We start from the raw sequence: 20,691 nt of genomic DNA, 5'->3' as shown, positions 1-20,691 counted from the left end.
TCTTGTGCAGGTGTTTGCTGAGAAGATGGGTCTTGAGACTGGCTGGAATTGCCACATATCTTTAACACCCAATGGTGATGTGCCTGGCTCAGAGATCCCTCCCTCTAGCCCCAGCCACGCTGGCTCTCTGCACGATGACCTACATCAGGGTGAGAGAACTGCGCCTAAGCCACTTTGAATGCCACGTGTTTCCTGGATGGTTCTTTTAAACCCGTTCATAGGTTCCTGTGTCCTCACCAGATACCTGATCCTTCAGAGCTTTGAGCACAAAACTGGATGGGCCTGAGGTGTGTGTATGTGTGAGCGAGAGTTGTATATTCATAGTATTTCTACCTAGTCAGTGAAGCAGTTGTTGCAAACAAACATCCCTCTGTGCACCAGCAGTCATGACTGTACAACTGTTCATTACATTTCTGATTCTTGCTGGGGCCCCGGTCAAGCCACTGAGGGTCAGTCTTTTGCCTGTGAGTTATTCTTTTCCTTCACTCCAAGGGTGATTGCTTCACTTTCTTTTCCCCTGGAAGAAGAAAGCAAGCCAAGCAGATAAACTGTCATGTCTCAGAAGAGCAAAGACTAGGCTCACATATCTACCTCTGAGCAGATTAGTCATTTAAAAATACTGCATTTTATATGACTGAGTGGGATCTAAGTGTAGCTAACCTAGAAAACCAGGCCTCACGTTTCCTGGCTTCTGCAGTGCCATGTGAATATACCGTGTGGGTGCGTCACAGGGATGGCAGAGGCAGGTTTGTGCTTATTGTTTATAGTGTTTCTCTCTGCTCCAGTTTCACGAGATGACGTGGAGGGACTTCTGCTGATGGAGGAGGAAGGGCACTCAGATCTCATCAGCTTTCAGCCAACAGACAGTGATATCCCCAGCTTCCTGGAGGACTGTAACAGGGTGAGGCTCCCTTTTCCTACACACCTCATGCTGTCGCTGTGGTCAAGAGTAGCACCTCATTGCCCTCAGAGAGAATGCCTCTCTAAAGCCAGTTGATTGAGTGGTTCTTGTTGGGACTCCTGATTTCCCCCTTTCTGCCCCAGCTTAGAATCTAGGGTCTGGGAAGTTTGAGAATCTCTCAGTTCTTCCCTGCTGCTGAGCTGTTCCTTCCTCTGAAGAGTTCAGGAGTGGAGATGGCCACACATGGAGTGGCCCTGAGAACCTCATCTCAGTCCACCTGGGTCTTCTTCCCATATGCTTAGCTCGAGGTGGAAACATGCATACATTCCAGGCAGACAGAAGATATTTCTTCTCCCCTCCAGCCCTGAGCTGCAGCTGGTGCTGCCTAGCAGGCGGGGTGTGGGACATGCTCTTCCTGCCTCATAAAAGCTCAGACATGCTCAGTGGAGGTTACAGAAATATCAGAGAGATGCAGATTAAAAATATATTAAGCCTGTGTTTAGAAAGCAAGAACCCTTCCTTTGCTGGGTGTTGGTGTGGCTGCAACTGAAATAGCAGGTCTAGGTGCTAGGAGACAGTGCAAATTCTCAGACTAAATGCTCCCCACATGTAAAAGTTTCTTAGAAATCCCTAAGCACAGTTTGATCATGCTGATCTCACGGACCCTGGGGAGAGCACAGGCAACTTGACATGTCAGTGTAGGCCTTTAGCAGAAGACTTTTTACGATAGCTTAGATGAGCCAGCTTCTCTCTGCAGGGACTTTAATTTGTATCTGATCTTGAAGTTGCATTGTGAGAATCATAACTCTCATTTCAACAGTAACTGCCTCCTTCCCACACACGCCTGCTCATTCTCCTTTCTCCTTTTCAGGCCAAACTTCCACGTGGGATCCACCAAGTGAGACCTCACCTGCAGAACATAGACAATGTGCCTTTGCTGGTGCCACTCTTCACAGACTGCACCCCAGAGAGTAAGTGGCACAGGGGCTAGGTCTGTCCTACTACTGCCTGTGGACACCCATCCATTTGCTCTAGCTCATCTGGGCAGAGTGTGGAAATGGAGGAGGGGAAGGGGATATGCTCCAGAAATCCAGAGGGGCATTTTGATATTAATGACTGTCTGTGCTACCTGTGGGAAACTTGCTTCCTTTTCATGTGACTGTTCCCTAGCTACCGAACTGGGCTGAGAACCACTCCCCTTTCAATTTGCATTCATAAGAGACACAAAAGCAAACATCCAAAATGCTACTGCCTTTTATTAAATAAGCTTTATCAGTGTGCTGGGAGACTTTGATCTCTGCTCAACCCTCGCTGCCTTATATAACTCAGAAATCACTTCCCAGAAGTATTTTCCTCTGGCAGTTGCTGTTAGCACCTTCTGCTGCTTTGTAGAGCTTTTGATTGCAGAGACCAGAAAGGACATAATTTCTTTGTCTCTGAGAGATACTATTTTGTCTAAGAAAGGGGCTGAGTGCTCAGCTGGTTAATACCTGTGCAGTTTACAGTAAAAGTGCTAAGCATCATTACAATCTGGCATTTTAGGTACCTCTTGGACACAGCTTACAGGAGTGCCAGTTACAGCCCAGCCTGCCTCGGCACTCAGTGCCTGGGCAGGTTTTCCTCTGTCACTGGTGGAGGTGGTCCTTCTCTGCTCCATCTGACCCCTCGCTTGCAGATCTGGGTGTGCCCATCATTCAGATAAAATGTTTACACAAGAATCTGCAGAAAGTGTCTTATTTTTGCCTAGAGCGTTCTAGAAAATTCACCTGTTCACAGAGCAGTGTGCAGAGCTACAGAAGTAAAAGTGGATCAAACAGCAGCTTTGATTTAGAGGCCTCAGGAGGATGTTAATAAAAAGACTGATGAAGGCTAGAGGTAGTGCTGGGAGTGCAGGAACAGGGGCTGGCTCTGAGCAAGGCTAAGTGTGGCACTGCTTCTGGAGTGGTTTATTAGATTCCCTTTGTTCCTTTGAACTTGGAACAGTGGTGAGGCACTGCTCAGCAGATTTTAAAGTTGTCTTTTTATTTTAATTTATTTAAGGCTCGAGTTATTTAAGTGAATTTAATTTCTGCTGTTTTCTAACAAGACTGTTTGATGCTAGAGCCACCTGTGTTATGCACCCAGGCCATACGTAGAGCTCTGGTCTGAAAGAGACGTGCTAGAGGTACAGGTCTCCTCTGGATCACAGTTCTGTGGATCACAGCTCAGCTCCTGTGGAAGGCAGGTGCACAGGGCACTTTGACCGCAATTAGTTAACTACCTAATTGTGTCATCTGACTTTGGATCTGACTGCACAGGACTGAGGAATCTCAGTTGGGATTATTTTAAAAGATCTGATTGCTTGTTCTCCAGACTGGAAAGGATGTGCAAAGCACTGCTTCTCGGTGTGCGCAATGAGATAACATACTATTTTTCTCTTTCTGTCCCCTTGCAGCCATGTGTGAGATGATCAAGATCATGCAGGAGTATGGGGAGGTAACCTGCTGTCTGGGAAGCTCTGCTAACCTGCGGAACAGCTGCCTTTTCCTGCAAAGTGACATCAGGTGAGGCAGGATCCAGAGTCCTCCTGCTGCGTTTTCCTTGTGCTTGCAGAGGATGACTCCTAGCTCCCTTCACACACAGAGAGATTTCCCTCCATCTTTGAAAGGAAGTTTTTACTTTTGCATGCTAAAGGGTTGTGCACCAACTGGCAATTATAGGTGCTTCTGGTTTGGGTGAAAGAGTGGAAATGCCACTTTGGATCAAGCAATTTGTTGATTTTGAGACAAGCACCCAAATAGATTGATTAGTTCTCTGGGAAAAATGGAACGTCTTGGGGATTGATCCTGAATTCATGTGGCAGCTCAGGACTTTTTTACCAGGGTAGATAGGTACACAGAGGTGGCACATCCACAGCACAGCATGACTCTCCAGGCTGGACTGCAATGAAACGTGGTTTCTTCCCTGGGATGGGGCCTTTCCCTAATGCTCTCGTGTTGTCCATGCAGTATAGCACTGGACCCTCTCTACCCGTCCCGCTGCTCCTGGGAGACCTTTGGCTATGCCACCAGCACCACCATGACTCACATCTCTGATGAGCTCACCCCGCTGCAGCTCTCAGGGCAGCTGAACAGCCTGCCTTGCTCCATGTCCTTTCGCCAAGAGGAGAGTACCAGCATCATCAGGCTTATAGAGCAGGTGAGCCAGGCATATTCCCTCTCTAGTTCTCTGACTTTAGCCTTCCCCCCTCTACCTGTGGATCATGAGGAGCAAAGGCAGGAGCCCATGTTGGCATTTTTGCTGAGTTGTGCTAGGTAAGCTGCCAGCATTAGCTTTGCTCCTGTCTCCTGTCATTTGTTCAGGAAGTACAAAGGAGAGATTCTTCCTGCCTGGCCCTACTGGTCCAAGGTGTACGAGATGGTTTGGGAATGGTGCCGTGTGGCAAAAGGACATGAATATCATTCAACGGTATGAAGAATAAACTTGCAGAGATCCCTCTGCAGGAAACACTGCAATGCTAGGGAGGAGCATTACCCCAGAAAAGCCAGGAGGTTTAAACAAACTTGCTCCTCAGCTGAACTCTGCTCTCCCTTCTCAGCCATGGCTAGGCAGGAGACCTTCCCTTTTTGTTTACACCAAGTCCAAATCCTCTCCCCTCCCACTTCCCCTGCAGGCCACATGCTCTGTCCCCCACTGCCCATAATTGCTCTTGGCTGATAACTGCTGCCATCGCAGTGAGGGCTCTGAGGGCTTGTGCTTCCTTCCAGGCCAGGCATGCAACGTACGGGATCCGCAAGTGTTTCCTCTTTCTGCTGCAGTGCCAGCTGACCCTGGTCATCATTCAGGTGAGCCCTAGCCTGGCTGGGAACAGCATTTAGCTCAGAGGACAGGGATACTAGTAAGAATGTGGGAGGCTGCAATGGGGCAGCCTTGCAGGGGAGGTGACCTTCAGTCGGGTTTACATAGCAAGTCCCTCTACCATGACAAGACTGGTCTCATTTACACTGATTAAACATAATTGTATTAATTAGCAGTGCTTGGGGAAGTTACAGATAGAGACTGTGTGGTCTCAGCCTCATGTTCTTTCTGACCCCTTTTTCCCTGGAGAAAAGTATCCCCTGCAGCATCTGCTCGGTGTGGAGGGGCTGTGCAGTCGCACTCTAGTTACCAGCCCATCCCAGCATTTGGGGGAGGATGCTGGTGTCTGGGGTAATGAGGCTGTCCTAACTCTGCTCATGCTCTTTGCTCTGCGTTGTTCCTGTCCAGTTCCTCTCCTGCCTGGTGCAGCTGCCCCCCATCCTCAGTACCACAGACATCGTGTGGCTCTCCTGTTTCTGCTACCCGCTGCTCAGGTGAGTCTGTTAGACAGGGTAGAATCTCCTGCCTTAAGCTTCCCACCCACAGGATGCATGGGCCAGTCTCCTAGGCTCACTGTGTTCATGGTAGAAGGAAGTTGACATGACCCACAGCATGCCAAGGAGGCTGGAATGATTATTGCAAGCACCTGCTCTGACAAGGTGCTTGGAAACACAGACAGGAGCCTTTGTTTATTGCTGTTTAGCCCTGCCTGCTGCCAGAGAGCCCTTAGCTGAGAGTAATGTTCTAATCCTGACACTGTTGCACTGGTTGGGGTGTGATGGAGAGCAGAGTGTCAGGAAGAGCCTAAGACACTATAGATGGATTTTCCCTCATCACACACTGAGATGTCCTCTCTCCCTCCCTGCTTGCACCTGCCATGCATAAGATCTTCTACGGCATATGTTGGAGGGAGGGAATGCAAATATGCTGCACAAAAAGTGGCCAGATCAGTGCCAATGCTCCAAGCAGTCTGAGGAGGCTGCTTGAGCTCAAATGCTAGAGACATCCCAAAAGGCAAAAATTCTGGTACCCGAACTAGTTATTGAGAGACTAACTTGCCTTTCTCCAGCATCTCACTCCTGGGCAAGCCCCCCCACAGCTCCATCATGACCATGGCAACAGGAAAAAACCTGACTTCCATTCCTAAGAAGGTAGGTGACTCATCAAATGAGAACTGTTCTCACTTCCCTTTCTACTACTTTGTCCCCACGTTGGCACGTAGCTGAGGTCCTGCGCTAACATAGACCTTCCAGTTCTCTTGGTAAATTCTGATCTGTGGCATGAGCCATCCTAGCCAAAAGCCTGGCATGGACAGGAGGGGAAGCCCTTACTGCGAGCATGCCCCCAGGACAGATCCTCAGTGGCAGCATCTCATCGGTACTGCAGCCAATCTTTGTTGCAGCTACTGATACCCTGATGGTTTGTGCTGGGGAGGGTGAGCCAGTGACATGCCGTGTCCCTCCTCCCTCTCCATTATTCACAGACTCAGCACTACTTCCTGTTCTGCTTCCTGCTGAAATTCAGCCTGACCATCTGCTCCTGCCTCATCTGCTTTGGGTTCACACTGCATGAGTCCTGCAAAGAGGTGAACACTACCAGCCTCAATCTCACAGCCTGCTCCTCCATCATGCTGTACAGGTGAGGAACAGAGCCCAGCACATCCCTCTCCCTGCAGTGCCTGCTCCTCTTGCCCTTCTTAGGTGGAACTGATCCCCAGCTAATGAGCTTCAGGCTCTTGTGTAACCCAGCTGTATCATCTCTACACAGGGCTGGGAGCTCTCCCTGGAGCCTCGATAAGTGCATCCTTGGGGCAAGGTCCTGCCTTGCTTCCTATCACCTCCTGCTACTAGGACAGCCTTTGTTTTTCTCGCAAGTGGCTTACTCTGAGCTTGCATCTAGTTCTCTCAGTTATCAGAGGAGGACGTGGCCCTGGTGGGAACAGGTCAGCCACTGAGTCTCCATGGTTGAGTTCTTTCCCATATCCTCTCCTTTCCTAGCAATGCCGACAGTGCTCCTGACTGGTTTGGGACATTTTCCAATGCCCTTCTTGTAGCCCAGAAGCTTGCAGCTGGCCTGATTGTCTTACACACAGGTGAGTCCCTGTTCCCAGGGGGTTCCTGCTGGGGGTGGGGACTCACAGCCTTTGCCTCTCTCTGTGCTCCTGTGCCAGAGCACAAACTCTCTTTTAGAAGTAAGGACTGTGGCAGCCTCTTGGTATAAGCACAAAGACTGTCCCTTGTCTTACTATATGTTGCCCTGACAGATTAAAGATAGCACCCTCAGAGCTGGTCCTGCCTCCTATCAGCCTGGCAAAATGCTGGCTCCCTTCCAGCCTAGTCAAATAAGCAGGCAAATGCCACCCTATGAACAATCCCTCTCTGCCCTCTTGCAAATCAGCTAGCAGCATCCTGCAAGTCTCCAAAATATTCCCTGTCTCAGGAGTCCCAGTAGTCCTGCTGCTGTTTTGTGAAGCACCCACTTTCCTTCCCCCATCCAAACAGCTCTGTTTTGGCTGTGGCTGACTTGGACCAGGGAGCCTTTTTAAATCCTCTGGAGGGGAGGGGAGCCAGGCCCTGGCTGACTCGTGGCACCTGTGAGTGGTTGCCTGGCAAAGCAGGGCCAGCTGCTCTCTTACAGCCTTAAAGAGCCTCTACTCCCATCCCTCCACATCATGCAGCGTTGTGCCTTGGTGCCAGGCAGAGCATTGCATGTTGAGATGTGCAGAGTGTCCAGGCTGGCTGAACCACCTCCTGATTTGAGAGGCAGCTTTGCATTAGTGGGAGGCAGTGGTGCGCTACTGGCAGGACTGGGAAATACTACTTTGTGTCCTTGAGACATTAGAGGCCAGGCAGGGATGCTTTGCACTGCAGGTGGCAAATGCTGTTTTAATGTGCCCAGCAAAAGCTGAGTGACTGCATTGCCCTCTGTAGACAACCCTACAACTCTAATTAAATGTCTTTCCCAGGGCTGGAGCTTTATGCTGATGCAGGCCTGTGCAGGCTGATGCGACCCAGTGATGAGCGTACCCCACTGCTTCCTAGTTCTGGTCCTTTGCCTGATCCGCACTCGAGCGCCAGGCTAAGAACCACCCTTGACATCCCTGCACCGAGTAATCCTGCACAGTACTGCCGTGGCAGCCCCCTCCGCATATCCAGGGACTTGCTTGGCATTGCTGTGGGGAGTCTGGTCTGGAAGGACCTTGAAAGAAGGGTTGGGCTGAGAGACAACAGCCTCACATCCCTTTGGAGCAATAGCCCTTGGTGTATATTGTAAAGCCATTATCGGTGTGTGCTGCTAAATAACTCCCTGCTCCATCTGTCCCCCGTAGTGTTCATATCCATCACCCATGTCCATCGCACCAAGCCGCTGTGGAAGAAGAGCCCCCTCTCTAACCGGTGGTGGACGCTCACTGTGGCTGTTGTGTGAGTATCCCCAGGTCCTGGTGAGGCACCGCAGAGCGCTGGGGGAAGCGGGGCTCTGCCTGCGCTAGACCTGCTCCAGCACCAGTTTGCTAACTCTGAGGAAAATGCTGGTGTATGGCAAAGGTTTTCCACTGGTAAACTGGTGGAGGGGCCCCTGTTGTGAATTCGGGGGTGGTACCCCTGGGCCTAAACCCTGATCTGCAGATCCCAGGAAGCCTGTTGGTGCTGCTGAGCTTTGCTGTGTCTGTTTATGACCCTAGATTGCTGGGGCAAGTGGCACAGACTGTGCTGGACCTGAAACTCTGGGAAAACCTCAGTTCTCCACTGACCTTTAACTACGTTCCCATCTCCCCGGTCTCCTGGCTCCTGGGTTTTCTTTCCCTGGTCCTTGTGGTTATCATCAATGAGATTGTCAAGCTGCATGAAATCAGGTATGGGGTTGTGGGGATGGGAAAAAAGGGCTGGAACCTCGCTCCAGGCTGGCCTCGGGCCGCAGATAAAAGATGCACAGGGAACAGGGTGGGGAATAAAAAGGAAAAGATGATGGTGTTGTGTAAATCACCTGGCTCTTTTGTGCAGGCTCATGTTCCACCTCGCAGGGACTCAACAATGCAGGGGAGGAAAGAGGGTCAGGGAAGGGCAGTGGCAGTGATTGGGAGCAGGAAGGGAGACCAAAATTCCCTTATCTCCCACCAATGAGCGGGAGAGAGCCAAAGTCTCTGAAATACCAGTATAGGTCAGAGAGGGCTGTTCTCTCCAGCTCGTCCCATGAGGACAGAGAGGCATTGAATAGCGGCAGAGGAAATATGTCCTCACACAGTGCCTGGACTGTGGGACTCATTTTCATGGGAAGTGGCTGAAGCCAAGAATTAGCAGCAGGCGAAGTGACTGGCTGTTCCTCCTAGTGCAGGGAGCAGCCGGAGCTGGGAGTTAACGCTAATGACCAGCGATCCAGGAAGGGGGTTTGGTGAGGAAAAGCAGTGGGGCTTCAAGCGAACCTTGATGAGGACAGAGGCACTGTCTCTGTTCCTGGGAGGAGTTTTTGGACCTTTCTCTGCTGCGCCTGGTAGGCTCAGAGAAGGGACTTGGCCGGATGGGACAGGACTGAGGCCATGGGTCCTTTTCTGGCTTCAGTTCACTTGCCCTGGCACTGTAGGGCCCAGGCCCCGAGCAGATGCTGCCCCTCTCCTCAGGAACCGCAGCGAGGCAGCCTTGCCCGCCTCTCTTTCCCACGTGTGCTGATTCTTTTCTTTCTTCTGCCTCTTCCAGGGTCCGAGTCCGTTACCAAAAGAGGCAGAAGTTGCAGTTCGAAACAAAGCTGGGGATGAATTCTCCATTTTAAACCCCGCCAGCTCAAGTTCCCTGGGGCCAGGGCCACACAGCTGCATCCTGCGCTGGGAGAGCGGCTGCACCAGAGGCTCAGGGAGTTTCCCCTCGCACACGCAAACCAGACGGCCTCCTTGCAAAACCACATCAGCACCTTCCGGGGAGGGGGGAACCAGGCAGGGCACTGCTATCAGGATCCCCCAGCAGGTATGCAGCCTCCCCATCCCCAGCCTGCTAGAGTGCTTGAGGGAGCCTGCAGGCTCTGCTGGCTGTTCAGGCTGCTCTTCCTTTATTTATTTATTACTAGAGGTTTTTTTCGTTAGTATCGTGGTGATGCTGAAATGAAGCGACTCCTTCTCTCTGTGTGAGCAGATGGGTTTTCCCGGGCCTGGCAGGAGAATCTGGGCCAGCAGGGGAGGCATAGGGCTGCTGAGGCAAGAAATCTCTGTTGAAACCTGTTTTTTTCCCCCCTCCCCCCTTTTTTTTCCCCCCCTTCCTTGTGCACTCTCCTGGGTGGTGTGCGTGTATGTGTGTGCACGTGCCCACGCCTGTGCATGCCCTCATTCACCTCCCTCTCCCTGCGTCCCAGGGGACGGAGCCATGTCCCCTGCGGCCCCAGGAGCACAGGGGCACTAGGCAAGGACCGCAGCTCGCTTTCCCAGCTGGGCGCTGGGGAGGTCTCCGGCAACGTGCCGGGAAGTCCCTGCGATGGCCAGGCCGTGCCAGGCCTGCCCTCTAGCGTTGCTGCTCTAGCCATATGCTGGCTGTTGAGAGCTGCATGAGAGGAGGGATGAGGCAGGGCCTTGAGAACAGCTGTCTGTGCTTTACCCTGGTAATTTGGTGCACAGGGAGTCAGGAGGGCAGCTCTGCCTGCTGGCAGGGAGTCAGTATGGCCCGGCTTCTTGCAGCCCTGTTGAATCAGCTCGTCTGCTTTGACAGCCCCCAAAGAGGTAGGTTTGTAGCTGTCCTCGTTTTTGTGTACTTCGGTAAATGCCTGCCTGAGAGGGCCACAGCAATATTTGTAGCTAGAGATAAAGCCTAAGACCTGCCTATCCTGCCACGGAGGAAGGAGACATCTTTCCAGGCAGGATAGCTGCATCTTGCAGTTGTGAATAACATGGAGCTGGGGGATGGCTCCCTTCCCGGGCCTGGGATCGTGCTGCACCCAGTTCCTGCTCTCCAAGGCACAGGGAAACCCCCCCACAATCAGGCCTTTCTGTGCAAGTGTTTGGAAGTCTCTTGCCTCTGTGCTGCTGCCCTCACAGCGTTTCCCTCTCTCTCTGGAGGTCTCTTCTCCCCCTGACTGGGGGAAACCTTCCCTGAGGGCTAGGCAGGTGCAAGCCCTGTTTTACACCAGTGTGGCACATGTGCACCTAAGATTTGAAAAGACACTGTTACCCTTGGCACACTAGTGCCATCATGGTCTGGCAGTCAGGGGCCACAACAGAGCACGTAGGCTTGGCTACGACAGTGCTTACAGCCCGTGGAGCTGTTTACTCCCTTCCTAATTCTGAGACCTGACTGACTCGGGCAAATCCTGGCACTGTTTTTTGCTTCCAATATTAACTCTACACTACACGGCTGTTGTTGCCCTTCAGTACGTGAGACTAACAAGCGGCTGCTGGTCCTTCCCGGGGAGGCGGGGAGCTGGCAGGACCCCCAGCCCTGCCCCGACGCTCCACCTTGTCTTCCTCACGCTGCTGCAGAAGCAGGGAGCACGCACAACACGCGTCTCTAAGCAATACCCTTCTCCCCACCGTGGGGCAGGGCCAGCGCCTGAGCTCTGGGGACAGAGGATGCTGGTGAGAGCCAGCTGGGGCTGCGGAGAGGCCTGGACCACGTCCCTCCAGCCCGAGCGTGGCTGTTCGGGCTCCCGAGTGCAGCTGTTTGGGCTCTGCGCTACCCGCAGGGCTGCATGGGCTCGGGAGCCGGCAGCTCCCCAGGGCAAGGCAGGGCTGCTCTCCCGCAACGCAGCGGTTCCAGGCCCGTCCTTCCCGCAGAGTGGGACCGCTCCCCTTTTCCAGCTAGGCTGAACTCCGCCTTCACTCCTCTCAGGCCTGCAAAGCTGCCTGGCTCAGGGAGAACAAGCTGCGTCTCACCCGGTCCCTCTCACGTCACTTAAATGCTGGCTCCAGATCTGTTGCCGCTGGCACCTGAGAAATCGGCCTCTCTTTCTGATCCCTGGGTCAGCTGGCGGGTAGGACGCGCTCTCCTTCTGCGTGGCTGGGCTGGAGTCAGACGCAGCAGCGGGCCGCGCGGCTGCTGTTCCTGCAGGGCCACGTCCTCCCCCAGATCCGAGCTCTTGCCCTGTGCCGCTAACTGTTGTAGGTGATGAAAGGCAGCAGCTGCCAGGGCTTCCTGCTGGCCACCCCTGCTCTAGAGGAGGCACCTCCGAGGTTGCCTTCTCTGGGTGATCACAAGTGTTCATTTTCCCTCGCCCTCCTTCCCCTGCTAGACTTGGACGGAGCAGAGGCGCATGAATGGAGCCTTTCGGCTGGTCTTGCCATTGCCACCCCTCCCTCGGCCCGTCGGGGCGTCGGAGGGCCAGGGTGCATGGCTTCAGAAAGAAATTTCCTACATCAAGATGTTTTTAAATGGTGTATATTTTATATTAAATTTTTGGGATGTATGTAAAAAAATATTTGATTTGTATTAAAACTTGTAAATTGTATTAAAAAAAAAAAGAACAAACCCCAACCCACAGGCATCCAGTGTATGAACGGCAATAAATGGTTGTCTTGGATAACAAGCCCAGGGAGAGCAGGAGGGAGTTTGCACCCAGCAAAGCAAGGAGGCAAAACACGTGTGGTTGCTTGTGTCAGAGGTAAGAGTGACCTAGCCAGCGTCTGCTGGAGAGACATGGCCGGAGCAGCTGGCACTCCTGGGATCTGATCCTGGCACTTTTTCCCCACTTTCTGTCCAGCCTTGGGCAACTCCGTCCACCTCTGCATCCCTCTTTCTGTAGAGTAACTGTCCACTTACCGCTCAGTCTCTTGGATCCCAGGCACAGCGCAAGGTGTAACGTGGTTGCTGCCATGGTTGTTGCAGATGCCGCTTCAGTCGTGACGGGTGTTGTGCCGGTTGCAGCTCTCTGGCTGAAAGGTACAGGGTGAGCTGGAACAGGCACTGTGCGGTCTGGAGAAAAACGGAGTAGTGGAGAGATGAGGAGGCCCGGGCTGCTTCTGCGTGCTGCTCAGCAAGCGGGACCTGGTGTCCCTGTGGCCACGCGCTGCTCACCGGCGAGCCTGGAGGAGTCCTTTGCCTGCCAAGCCAAGGTAGCTGTGGCTCCGCGGCTGCCACCAAGGCTGGGCAACGGGGCAGCGTTGGTCCCTAGAGCTCTAACCCCGCATTACTGCCGTGGCGGTAAGACTTGGATCAAAACACAAACCTCACTAGAGGCAACAGCAGAACTCTTACCCGAGGCAGCGGCTTATGCGAGGAAGCCCAGAGCTTAAGCACACAACGGGCAGGATAAAGCTGATCCTTGATGACTTCAGCCAGGGCAGGAGACAAGCTTGTCAGATTTGAAATGAAGGAGACAACTAGGCAGAACTATCAAAAGGGTAAAATATGCCCCGCTGTTTAATAGAACTTAGTCTTAATGGAGGTTAGTGGAAAACAAAAAACACATGATTAACACAAAGAGAGCAGATGGTTTAAAATCTGTTGTCAGTCTGGTGATTACACGGGCTATTTTTTTCCCTCACTGCCTTGCTGCACGGAGCAGGTGCAGCCAGGGTCAGTTAGTCCCAGTTGCAGTGTACATAACTTACACACCGTACAGTAGCTTTTAAAATAAAGATCTAGAGCTTAAAAAATAGGCATTCTTCTGCAAAATCAAATGTTCAGTTCCCTTATTGACAATGAGAGCAGCGTGGTGCTGCCCTCAGGTGGCTCAGACAGCGACGCAGCTCCACCCCAGTGTCCTCTTATCCCTGACCCTAGAGTACAAGACTTGCAATTCTGGTTAGTAAATATATATAATAAATCACATTTAAAATATATACATTGGCCTTTAAAAAAACATTTACAGTTTATCAACATTGGAAAAGAAAAACACCTGGGCTTGTTCCAGGCTGATTTGTGTGAGAGTAAAAATCAGTTTTAAAAGGTTTCTGCAAACCTTTCGATAAAGTGCCACTGGTTGCAGCTATTTAAAAACGATCAGGTCCACGATGTAGCACTTGTCCATCAGACATGGTCATTTTAATACACTCAATGGGATGTATCAAACACAGAGCAGCCAACTTGCCAGGGTGTCGGTGCCTTAAGCACCTCAAATTGACCTCAAGTCCCAGCCAACCGACCGATTTTTTTTCTTTTTTGGGGGCTTTGTCTTTGCTTTTTAACCTAGAAGCCAGGCTGGCATCTCCCGCTGGCTGGGCCCATGGCACAACTGCCACTCGTGAGCGATGGCCCTGGGAAAGGGCCAGGCGGGCTCGAGGTACGAGGGCTGCTTCCTTTTCAGTGCGGGGGGACGTGGTGCTGCAAACAGTCTGTTTCAGCTGCAAGCTCCCCCCAAATTGGGAAGCAACTGCCTCTTCGGCCCCCTTCTCCCTTTACAGTTTGGTTTTGTGTTGGTGGCTTTTTTAAAGGGGTGGAGGGTTGGTTTCCTTTTGTTTGGGATTTTTGCAACAAATGGCACTTTAGTACAATCTTGGGTTCCCTTCTGGTGCCCTGATGCTTTCATTGGCTTGGCATGCCGAGCGCAAGCCAAGTTCGGGGCTCTTGGACATATTTAGACATGCACTACTGAACAGATCCTGCTAGAGAAATGTGTCTTCGAGCTATGCAGCCGTTCCTACTGCTTGGATGCAATGAGCTGTCGCTGCTGTTCCCCTGCTGCAGCCACGGGGCTGCGACGGCATCCAGCGCGTATTTACAGTAGCTGTTGCTGAGCTGAATTCACCCGGTGCATGCGGGGGTCACCTCTCCCGCTGGGTTTTGGAGCTGCAAGGAAGCATGTCGCATAGTCCCGAACGCAGCTACTGTCTAACAAAGTTCCCAGCTGAGTTTGTGCCAGGATCTCCCTGCACCAAGGAGCAGCAGGAGAAGGGACCATTTTCTCCCCCACAAAAGGGGCAGGGGAGGAAAAGGAGGAAAAAAAAGCGCTAACCACTGTGCTGCTTCCTCCCTGGAAGCAGAGGGCTGGCGGTTTGTGCAGGCACGGTGTCAGCAGAGGGCAGCCTCGATTTAGCAGCACGATGGAGCCGGACTGGCACAAACGCACAGCTCTCCTTGGCCTTCAGCGCTGCCCTTCGCCATCCTCGCCCTGGGAAAGGCGCAGGGAGCCCGCTGCCTCCGGCAGGGCCCGCAGCACGGCTTTGCTGCTCTGCAGGATGCGGGCTGTGCCAGCCCCAGCGTCGGGGACGGGGGCGCGGGTCCCGCCGGGGGATTTCGGTCCGCTCGGATTACACGCTGCCTGACGCTGACACGTTCGGAAAAGCAAGGAATAAAGCGGGAAGGTTCCTTCTCACTCCGCAAGCTGCCAAGTCGCGACAAGCCCTGTCTTCTTTTAGCTGCTGTCAGGCTCTGCCGGGGCTGGGATCTGCTCAGTAAATAGCCAGCTCCGTGGCGGCTGCCCGGGGAGGTCTCTCCTTTGACACATTGTTGGCAGGGGATAAATAATAAGAGGCAGGACTCAGCAATGCAGCGAGGGAAGAGAAAGGTCCCTTGTGGAGGCTCTTCGGCTCTGTGCAAGGGAGTGAGATTTTCTCGGTGGCCTCCAGGACCACATGTGCAGCCCCTCCGGGCTCTCCTCCTGCTGCCAGTCTGGTGGGAAATGCCTGACCCTCTCGGAAACCAGCCCGCGGTCGTGTTGGAGCGTGTGATACGGAGCCAGGCAGCTTGGGGGCCGGTGACGCTGGGCGGGTGAGGAGGGGACAGACGTGTTCCTGGCCGTGGTGTAAAGTGCAGGAAGGGAGGCAGCTGGAAAGACCTGGAGATGCTGCTCGGGCACTAGACCTACTCTCCTGCCATCACGACGGGCGTTTGCAGAGCAGCCGGAGGCAGGGAGGGGAGGAAGGGAGCAAGCCTCAGTCCAGCATCGCGTCCAGCTGGTCAGCCAGGTCGTCAAACATGTTGCTGATGTCTTCCAGGATGTTCTTGGCCGAGTGCACGGTCCCAGGGTGGCTGGGAGGGAAAGGGAGAGATGGTCAAAGACCGCCCAAAGGCTTGGGGTCCTGGTGGGGCAGGGGGACCCAGGCTGAAGCCAACGCTCCTGCCTGCAGCTGGAGCTCAGCCTGGCAGCAAGGGGCTGCACCACCAGCGCTGGAGGCTCCTTAGCCCTTCCCTCCCCTCGCTGGGGCTGCCCAGTTCCGCTGCGGGGGCCTAACCCGAGCCTTTTCCTCTCCCTCCCTCCCGTCCCGCCCCCAGGCTGCCTCACCTCTCTGCCTCCTTGGCCGTTATCTTCTTCTCTGCAGCCTGCAGCGCAGCGGCCAGGGTGGAGTTGGTCTGTTCCAGCCTCTGCTGGGCCAGAGCAGCCCCCGGCGCAGCCCCCAGAGGCTTCGCCAACACCTTGCTGCTGGGCTCCAGGTTCAGAGAGCCGGAGCCGGCCAGGGCTCCGATCACATCCGGCACCGTCTCGGCAGCCGCCCAGGGAGCGACAGTGTGGCGGGAAGGCTGCAGGACCTGCTGGTAGATGGTCTTGGGCCCGGAGAACACCAGCTTGGTGGATGCCACGGAGGTGTGTTTGGCTGGGACGTCTGTAAAGGAAGGAGCCTTGTTGCAGTTGGCAGCACGGGCTCCCTTCTCACCTCCCAGCTCGCTGGGGATGCGGCACCCGACCCAGCCGAAGGGAGCTGCAGGCCCCGCCACCGCTTCGGAGACACCCTGCGGGCCAGGGCTCTCCCTCCACACAAACACACCTACCTGGGGTTGGCGTCCTCAGCACAGCGGTGCTGAGCAGCTCCGAGGGGCTGGGGGGCTTCACAGGGCTCGGTGCCTTCTTGATGCCCTTCTCCAGGGACAAGATGCTTTTCTCTATCTCAGCAATCCTGAACTCCACGTTGTCGTCATCAAAGGCATCTCCGGCCAGCCCGGCCTGCGGCTCCGGCCTGTGCGTGGCCGGGCCCGTGATGCTGACGGCTTGGGCTTGCGCGTACTGCGGTGCCGGGTTCGCCCCCGCCTCGGCCTGCCCCGCCAGGCTGAACGCCTTCAGCACCGTCTGCAGCGGCTCCCGCTCCTTGAAGCGGGGCCTGCGCTTCACTGTGTCCGACTCGGTGAGGTTGAACTCCAGCACGGGCGGCTCTTTGGTGGCAACGGGCCCCCCCGACTCCTTCCCAGTGGAGCAGGGGGGCTCCGTAGCCTGGGAACTGGGCTCCGCATCCGGTGCGGCTGCGTCAGCCTTGAGATGCCCGGCGGGCTTGGGCCGCTGTTTGATGGTTAAGTTGCCTTCTTCTGCAAAGGGGATGCACTCGCTGGAGCTGTTCTGGGAGGATGAGGTGGAAACCTCTGCCTTGGCCTCCTCCTCCGTGTCTGAGCAGGCATCTTCCCGCCTGCCCTGCACAGCCTCCGTCATGGGAGCGCTGGGCTCACTAAATGTCCGTCTCCGCGGCTTGCTGCTCTCGAAGGCGTCCCTGCTGCCCTCTGAAAGTCTGGCGGTGCCGGAGTCATCAGCGCTGCAGGACTGATCGTCCTCGCTCGCCCTGGAGAGACAGTCCTGAGCCACGTGCGGGGGCTTCGGGGCCAGGAGGGGCTTGGGCGGACTCGCCCCGGGCGGCCCCTCCAGCGCAGCCGTGAGGCTCCTCGCCGTCCTGCCGTGGCCGGTGTCGCTGGGGGAGGCAGCGACGTTGGCCGCATCCGGGATGGCAGCAGGCTGCTGCTCGGGCTCAGGGGGCTGCTCGCTGTCCGCCTCCGCGGCAAGGGCGCCGGAGACAGAGCTGAGACGCTTGGGGGGCGGCGGCGGCGGGCCCTTGCGCTTGGCCCGGATGGCGAAGGACTGGCTGCGGGTGACCTTGGCCTCCGCCTGCAGATAGGCCCGCGGCATCTGGCTCCGGCCCGGGCGCCGCGTGAGGGTGGCGTAGGAGCCCAGGGTGCTGGTGGCCACCCCATCCTCCTCCTCGTGCTCCCCGTCCGACAGCGCGTAGCGGTTCAGGCTGTGCGACCGCTTCTTGTACTTGAAACCTTCGCCGCCGTTGTGCTGCTCCCCGGCCTGCCAGGCGCCCGGGGCAGCGGCAGGCTTGGGCAGCCCCGCGGGCGTCTCCGCGGGGCCGCAGTGGCTGTGCAGGTAGGAGAAGGCTTTCTGGGCCGACGTCTGCAGGCTGCTCTTCTGGCTGGAGGAGAAGGAGGGGTAGGGGTGCGCCAGGCTCTTGGGCTGCTCTGCTCCCAGGAGGGAAGGGGCCGGCTGGGATTTCAAGGAGACGTGGGGGTACATGAAGACGTAAGGGGCAGTCGCCTTGCTGGGGGTCTGGGGAGGGGTGCAGGGGGTGACTGCCTGTGGCCCCGGAGGGACAGAGCCCTTCTGAGCCGCCGGCCGGGGGTACTGATCCATGCCTTCGGGGAGGTTCCTCTCCTTGAGGGGGCTTCCCCCGCAGCCGTTGGCGTAGCCGTTGAGCCCCTCCGGGGAGACGAGCTTCCCGTAGGGCTCGGGGCTGGGCTGTCCCGGCGGGCTGGCCGGGCTCTCCTTGCCGCGGGGCTGCGCGCAGGACTGCCCGCTACTGCCGCTGCTCTCCCCGCTGCCCAGGCTCTCCTGCGAGGGGCTGGAGAGGTGCCGGGACAGCACGTTGTCCTGCGAGTGCCCCGAGCCCCTGGACCGCACCCCGATGCTCTCCTGGCTCCGCGACATCCCCTGGCTGCTCTTGATGCTGAGCGTCTCGTGGCAGCTGTTGGACATGGCCGTCTGGAGCTCGTAGCTGAGCTCACTGTCCTGGAACGTTGTCATCTTGGGGGTGTGTGGGGACTGACACTCCCCGTTCTCCAGCGACTCGATGGTGACAATATCCAAGGCACCGGGAACTTTGCGTCTCGCCAGCGTTGCTTCCGCTTGATTTAGGCTTTTGCGGAGGTCTCTGAGCTTCTTGACGGCCAACATGATCTTCTTCTGGTGGCCTGTGGGAAGGTGTGACAGGAGGGGGATATTAGGTCGGCTCTGGCCCTCCAAGGCCTTTGATTCCTGGCCTAGAAGAGCTGTGGTACCATCACCAACCAAGGCAAAGGCCTTTGGGCTACCCAAACCCTGCCAACAGGAGAAGACAAGCTACTGCCGATGTCCACACGGCACTGGCTGGCACCGGGCTCAGCCAGGCCCCAGCCTGCCACAGGGAGGCTTTGGGAACTGCCACGAACCACCCGTTTTGGGTGTGCAGGACGTGCCGTGCACCGTGCAGCCCGAGGGAGGCCTAGGCGTTGGGACACCTTGCTGGGAAACTTGGCCACCCCGGGCCACCCTGGCTCCATGCCAGGGGTGCTCCTGTCAGCCACTCACCCAGCTTGTTGATGCCGATCTCTTGCAGATCCTCCCAGGTCAGGTCTGTCACGATGGTGATGGAGTCATAACCGTTGTTCACCAGCTTTTTGTGGTACTGGGGCAGCCCGATGGCGCTGAGCCAGTCCATCAGGTCAGCCTGCAAAGAGCACGGAGACGCCACCGTGAGCAGTGAGGGAGAGGGGGAGAAGAGGGTGCTGCACCAAAGCCCTGGGGTCCAGGCACTCACCGGGATGTAGCTGGGCAGCCACTCAGCGATGCTGAGCTGTCCGATCTCGGTGGAGATCTTCTTCCTGTGTCCCGGTTTGGTCACGCCGATGGCCGTCAGGTCCTAGCACAGAGCGGGGCTGCAGTCAGCAGCAGCAATGCAGACACAGGGCAGGGGGTACCTGCTGCTGGTGGCTCGGGGGGCCGAGGGCCGTGCTGGGCTGGGGGAAGGACCTGCCTTACCTCTGGAGTCATGCGGCTGATGGTGGGGACATCGTAGCCGGCGTTGAGGAAGTTGGCGGTATACGACTCCAGCTGGAACTCACGCAGCCAGTTGTAAATGGCTTCTGCATCCTGCAGAGAGGACAGAGCAAAAACCCGCCTGTGACGGTGGCTGCAGGGGCTGGAAGGACCTGGCTGCTCCGTACAAGATGACAGTTCCTCCTTGTGCAAGACCCGCTTGTCCCCATCATCCCCAAGTCCCAGTCCCCCATGTCCCCAGTGCAGTGAGAGCTGGGCTTAGAGCCCCAAACATGGCCAGATGGCCTGTCCCGCCCCACGCACCAGGTCTGCCAGGAGAAACATCCCCCCCCAGCCAGGTCCCCACTGGCTCAGTTACCTTCCCCTCGAGGAGCTGCTCGGGGCGCAGGAACTGGTGGGAGAAGACCTTGTCTCCAGGGGGGCAGCTGCCGGTGGTCTGGTGCCCCAGGGGCCCTGGCAGAGGGGAGAGGGGAGCGTCAAGGGGGGATGGTGGCAGCGAGGGCTGATGGTACCACGCTTGGCCCACTGGGGCTCCATGCTGGCAGCGGGGCAGGTGTCCCCCAGCCCTGTGGCAGCGGGACGTCCCTCACCTGCCGAGGAGTTCAGCTGCCCGTTGCGCGGCTCCGATCCCAAAAGGTGCTGCTGGAGGTCATCGCCGGCGGAGGGCAGCGGCTGGGGGAGAGGAAAGGTGAGTGGAGGAGGGATTCCCACCGGCGAGGAGTCCTGTCCCACCACAGGGGGTGCCAGGGTCTGCCTCGCACCCACCCCGGGAGCAAGCACAGGAGGTCCCCACCCTGGGCACGGCTTTAAGCCCTGGTGCCTATCAGGAGATGTGGGCAGGATATGGCCCAGGGCCTTGTTTATCCTCTCAAGTGATATGGGACAGGTTGGAGGCATTATGGGGTACAATCCATGGACTCCAACCCCACTCGAAAGGGCTGGCGGGGGGCAGCTGGGGTCTCCATCCAGGGACCTGGCTGCCCTTCAGCAGGACTGAGGTCCCAGAGCCCCTAGGAGCAGCTCCCACCCAGTCCCTGCAGCGAAGACGGGTGTGGTGGGGGCTGCTCCTGCAGCCAGCTCCTTTGCTGGGAGACGCAGGGGATCAGAGGCAAGATCTCATCGGCAGTCTCGACCAGACGTGGGGCCGAACAGGGGCAGCAGGAAGGGGCAGAGCCGGGGGCCAGCACCTACCCTGGCGTTCTCGATGAGGATGCTGGTGCTCTGCCCGTTGGTGCCCTCGGTGCTCTGGCCGCTGCCGGCGCTGCGGATGCTGCCGATGCTGCCCTCGCTGCCCACGCTGTTCCTGTCTCCTG

The 20,691-nt window shown here is 56.2% G+C and overlaps 2 protein-coding genes across 9 annotated transcripts in view; one reads left to right on the top strand and one right to left on the bottom strand.

The window, feature by feature from the left end:
• The window catches only part of TMEM94 (transmembrane protein 94), a 54,384-nt gene extending 42,201 nt beyond the window's left edge, over positions 1-12,183 (top strand). For 3 of the 4 annotated variants that reach the window (XM_064522596.1, XM_064522597.1, XM_064522595.1), the window contains 13 exons: positions 11-149; positions 786-901; positions 1,773-1,872; positions 3,336-3,444; positions 3,889-4,078; positions 4,648-4,725; positions 5,147-5,232; positions 5,808-5,889; positions 6,222-6,376; positions 6,736-6,830; positions 8,067-8,160; positions 8,421-8,591; positions 9,430-12,183. In XM_064522596.1, the coding sequence (XP_064378666.1) occupies positions 11-149; positions 786-901; positions 1,773-1,872; positions 3,336-3,444; positions 3,889-4,078; positions 4,648-4,725; positions 5,147-5,232; positions 5,808-5,889; positions 6,222-6,376; positions 6,736-6,830; positions 8,067-8,160; positions 8,421-8,591; positions 9,430-9,502 (1,488 nt within the window). In that variant the 3' untranslated portion in view covers positions 9,503-12,183. Of the gene's footprint in view, positions 1-10; positions 150-785; positions 902-1,772; positions 1,873-3,335; positions 3,445-3,888; positions 4,079-4,242; positions 4,349-4,647; positions 4,726-5,146; positions 5,233-5,807; positions 5,890-6,221; positions 6,377-6,735; positions 6,831-8,066; positions 8,161-8,420; positions 8,592-9,429 lie in introns of those variants that run through there. The other variant, XM_064522598.1, reaches the window with a different exon arrangement.
• Positions 12,184-13,039: 856 nt separating this feature from the next.
• Positions 13,040-20,691, bottom strand: part of CASKIN2 (CASK interacting protein 2) — a 29,920-nt gene continuing 22,268 nt past the window's right edge. For 3 of the 5 annotated variants that reach the window (XM_026098873.2, XM_026098876.2, XM_026098875.2), the window contains 9 exons: positions 20,570-20,691; positions 19,969-20,050; positions 19,737-19,831; positions 19,361-19,471; positions 19,140-19,241; positions 18,911-19,049; positions 16,357-18,534; positions 15,872-16,190; positions 13,040-15,618 (listed from right to left, as the gene is read on the bottom strand). In XM_026098873.2, the coding sequence (XP_025954658.2) occupies positions 15,522-15,618; positions 15,872-16,190; positions 16,357-18,534; positions 18,911-19,049; positions 19,140-19,241; positions 19,361-19,471; positions 19,737-19,831; positions 19,969-20,050; positions 20,570-20,691 (3,245 nt within the window). In that variant the 3' untranslated portion in view covers positions 13,040-15,521. The remainder of the gene's footprint in view (positions 15,619-15,871; positions 16,191-16,356; positions 18,535-18,910; positions 19,050-19,139; positions 19,242-19,360; positions 19,472-19,736; positions 19,832-19,968; positions 20,051-20,569) is intronic. The other 2 variants (XM_026098874.2, XM_064522594.1) reach the window with 1 other exon arrangement.

Source organism: Dromaius novaehollandiae, chromosome 18 (assembly GCF_036370855.1).
Source record: "Dromaius novaehollandiae isolate bDroNov1 chromosome 18, bDroNov1.hap1, whole genome shotgun sequence".
Taxonomy (NCBI): Eukaryota; Metazoa; Chordata; class Aves; order Casuariiformes; family Dromaiidae; genus Dromaius; species Dromaius novaehollandiae.
This window is presented reverse-complemented; position numbering and strand designations above follow the sequence as displayed.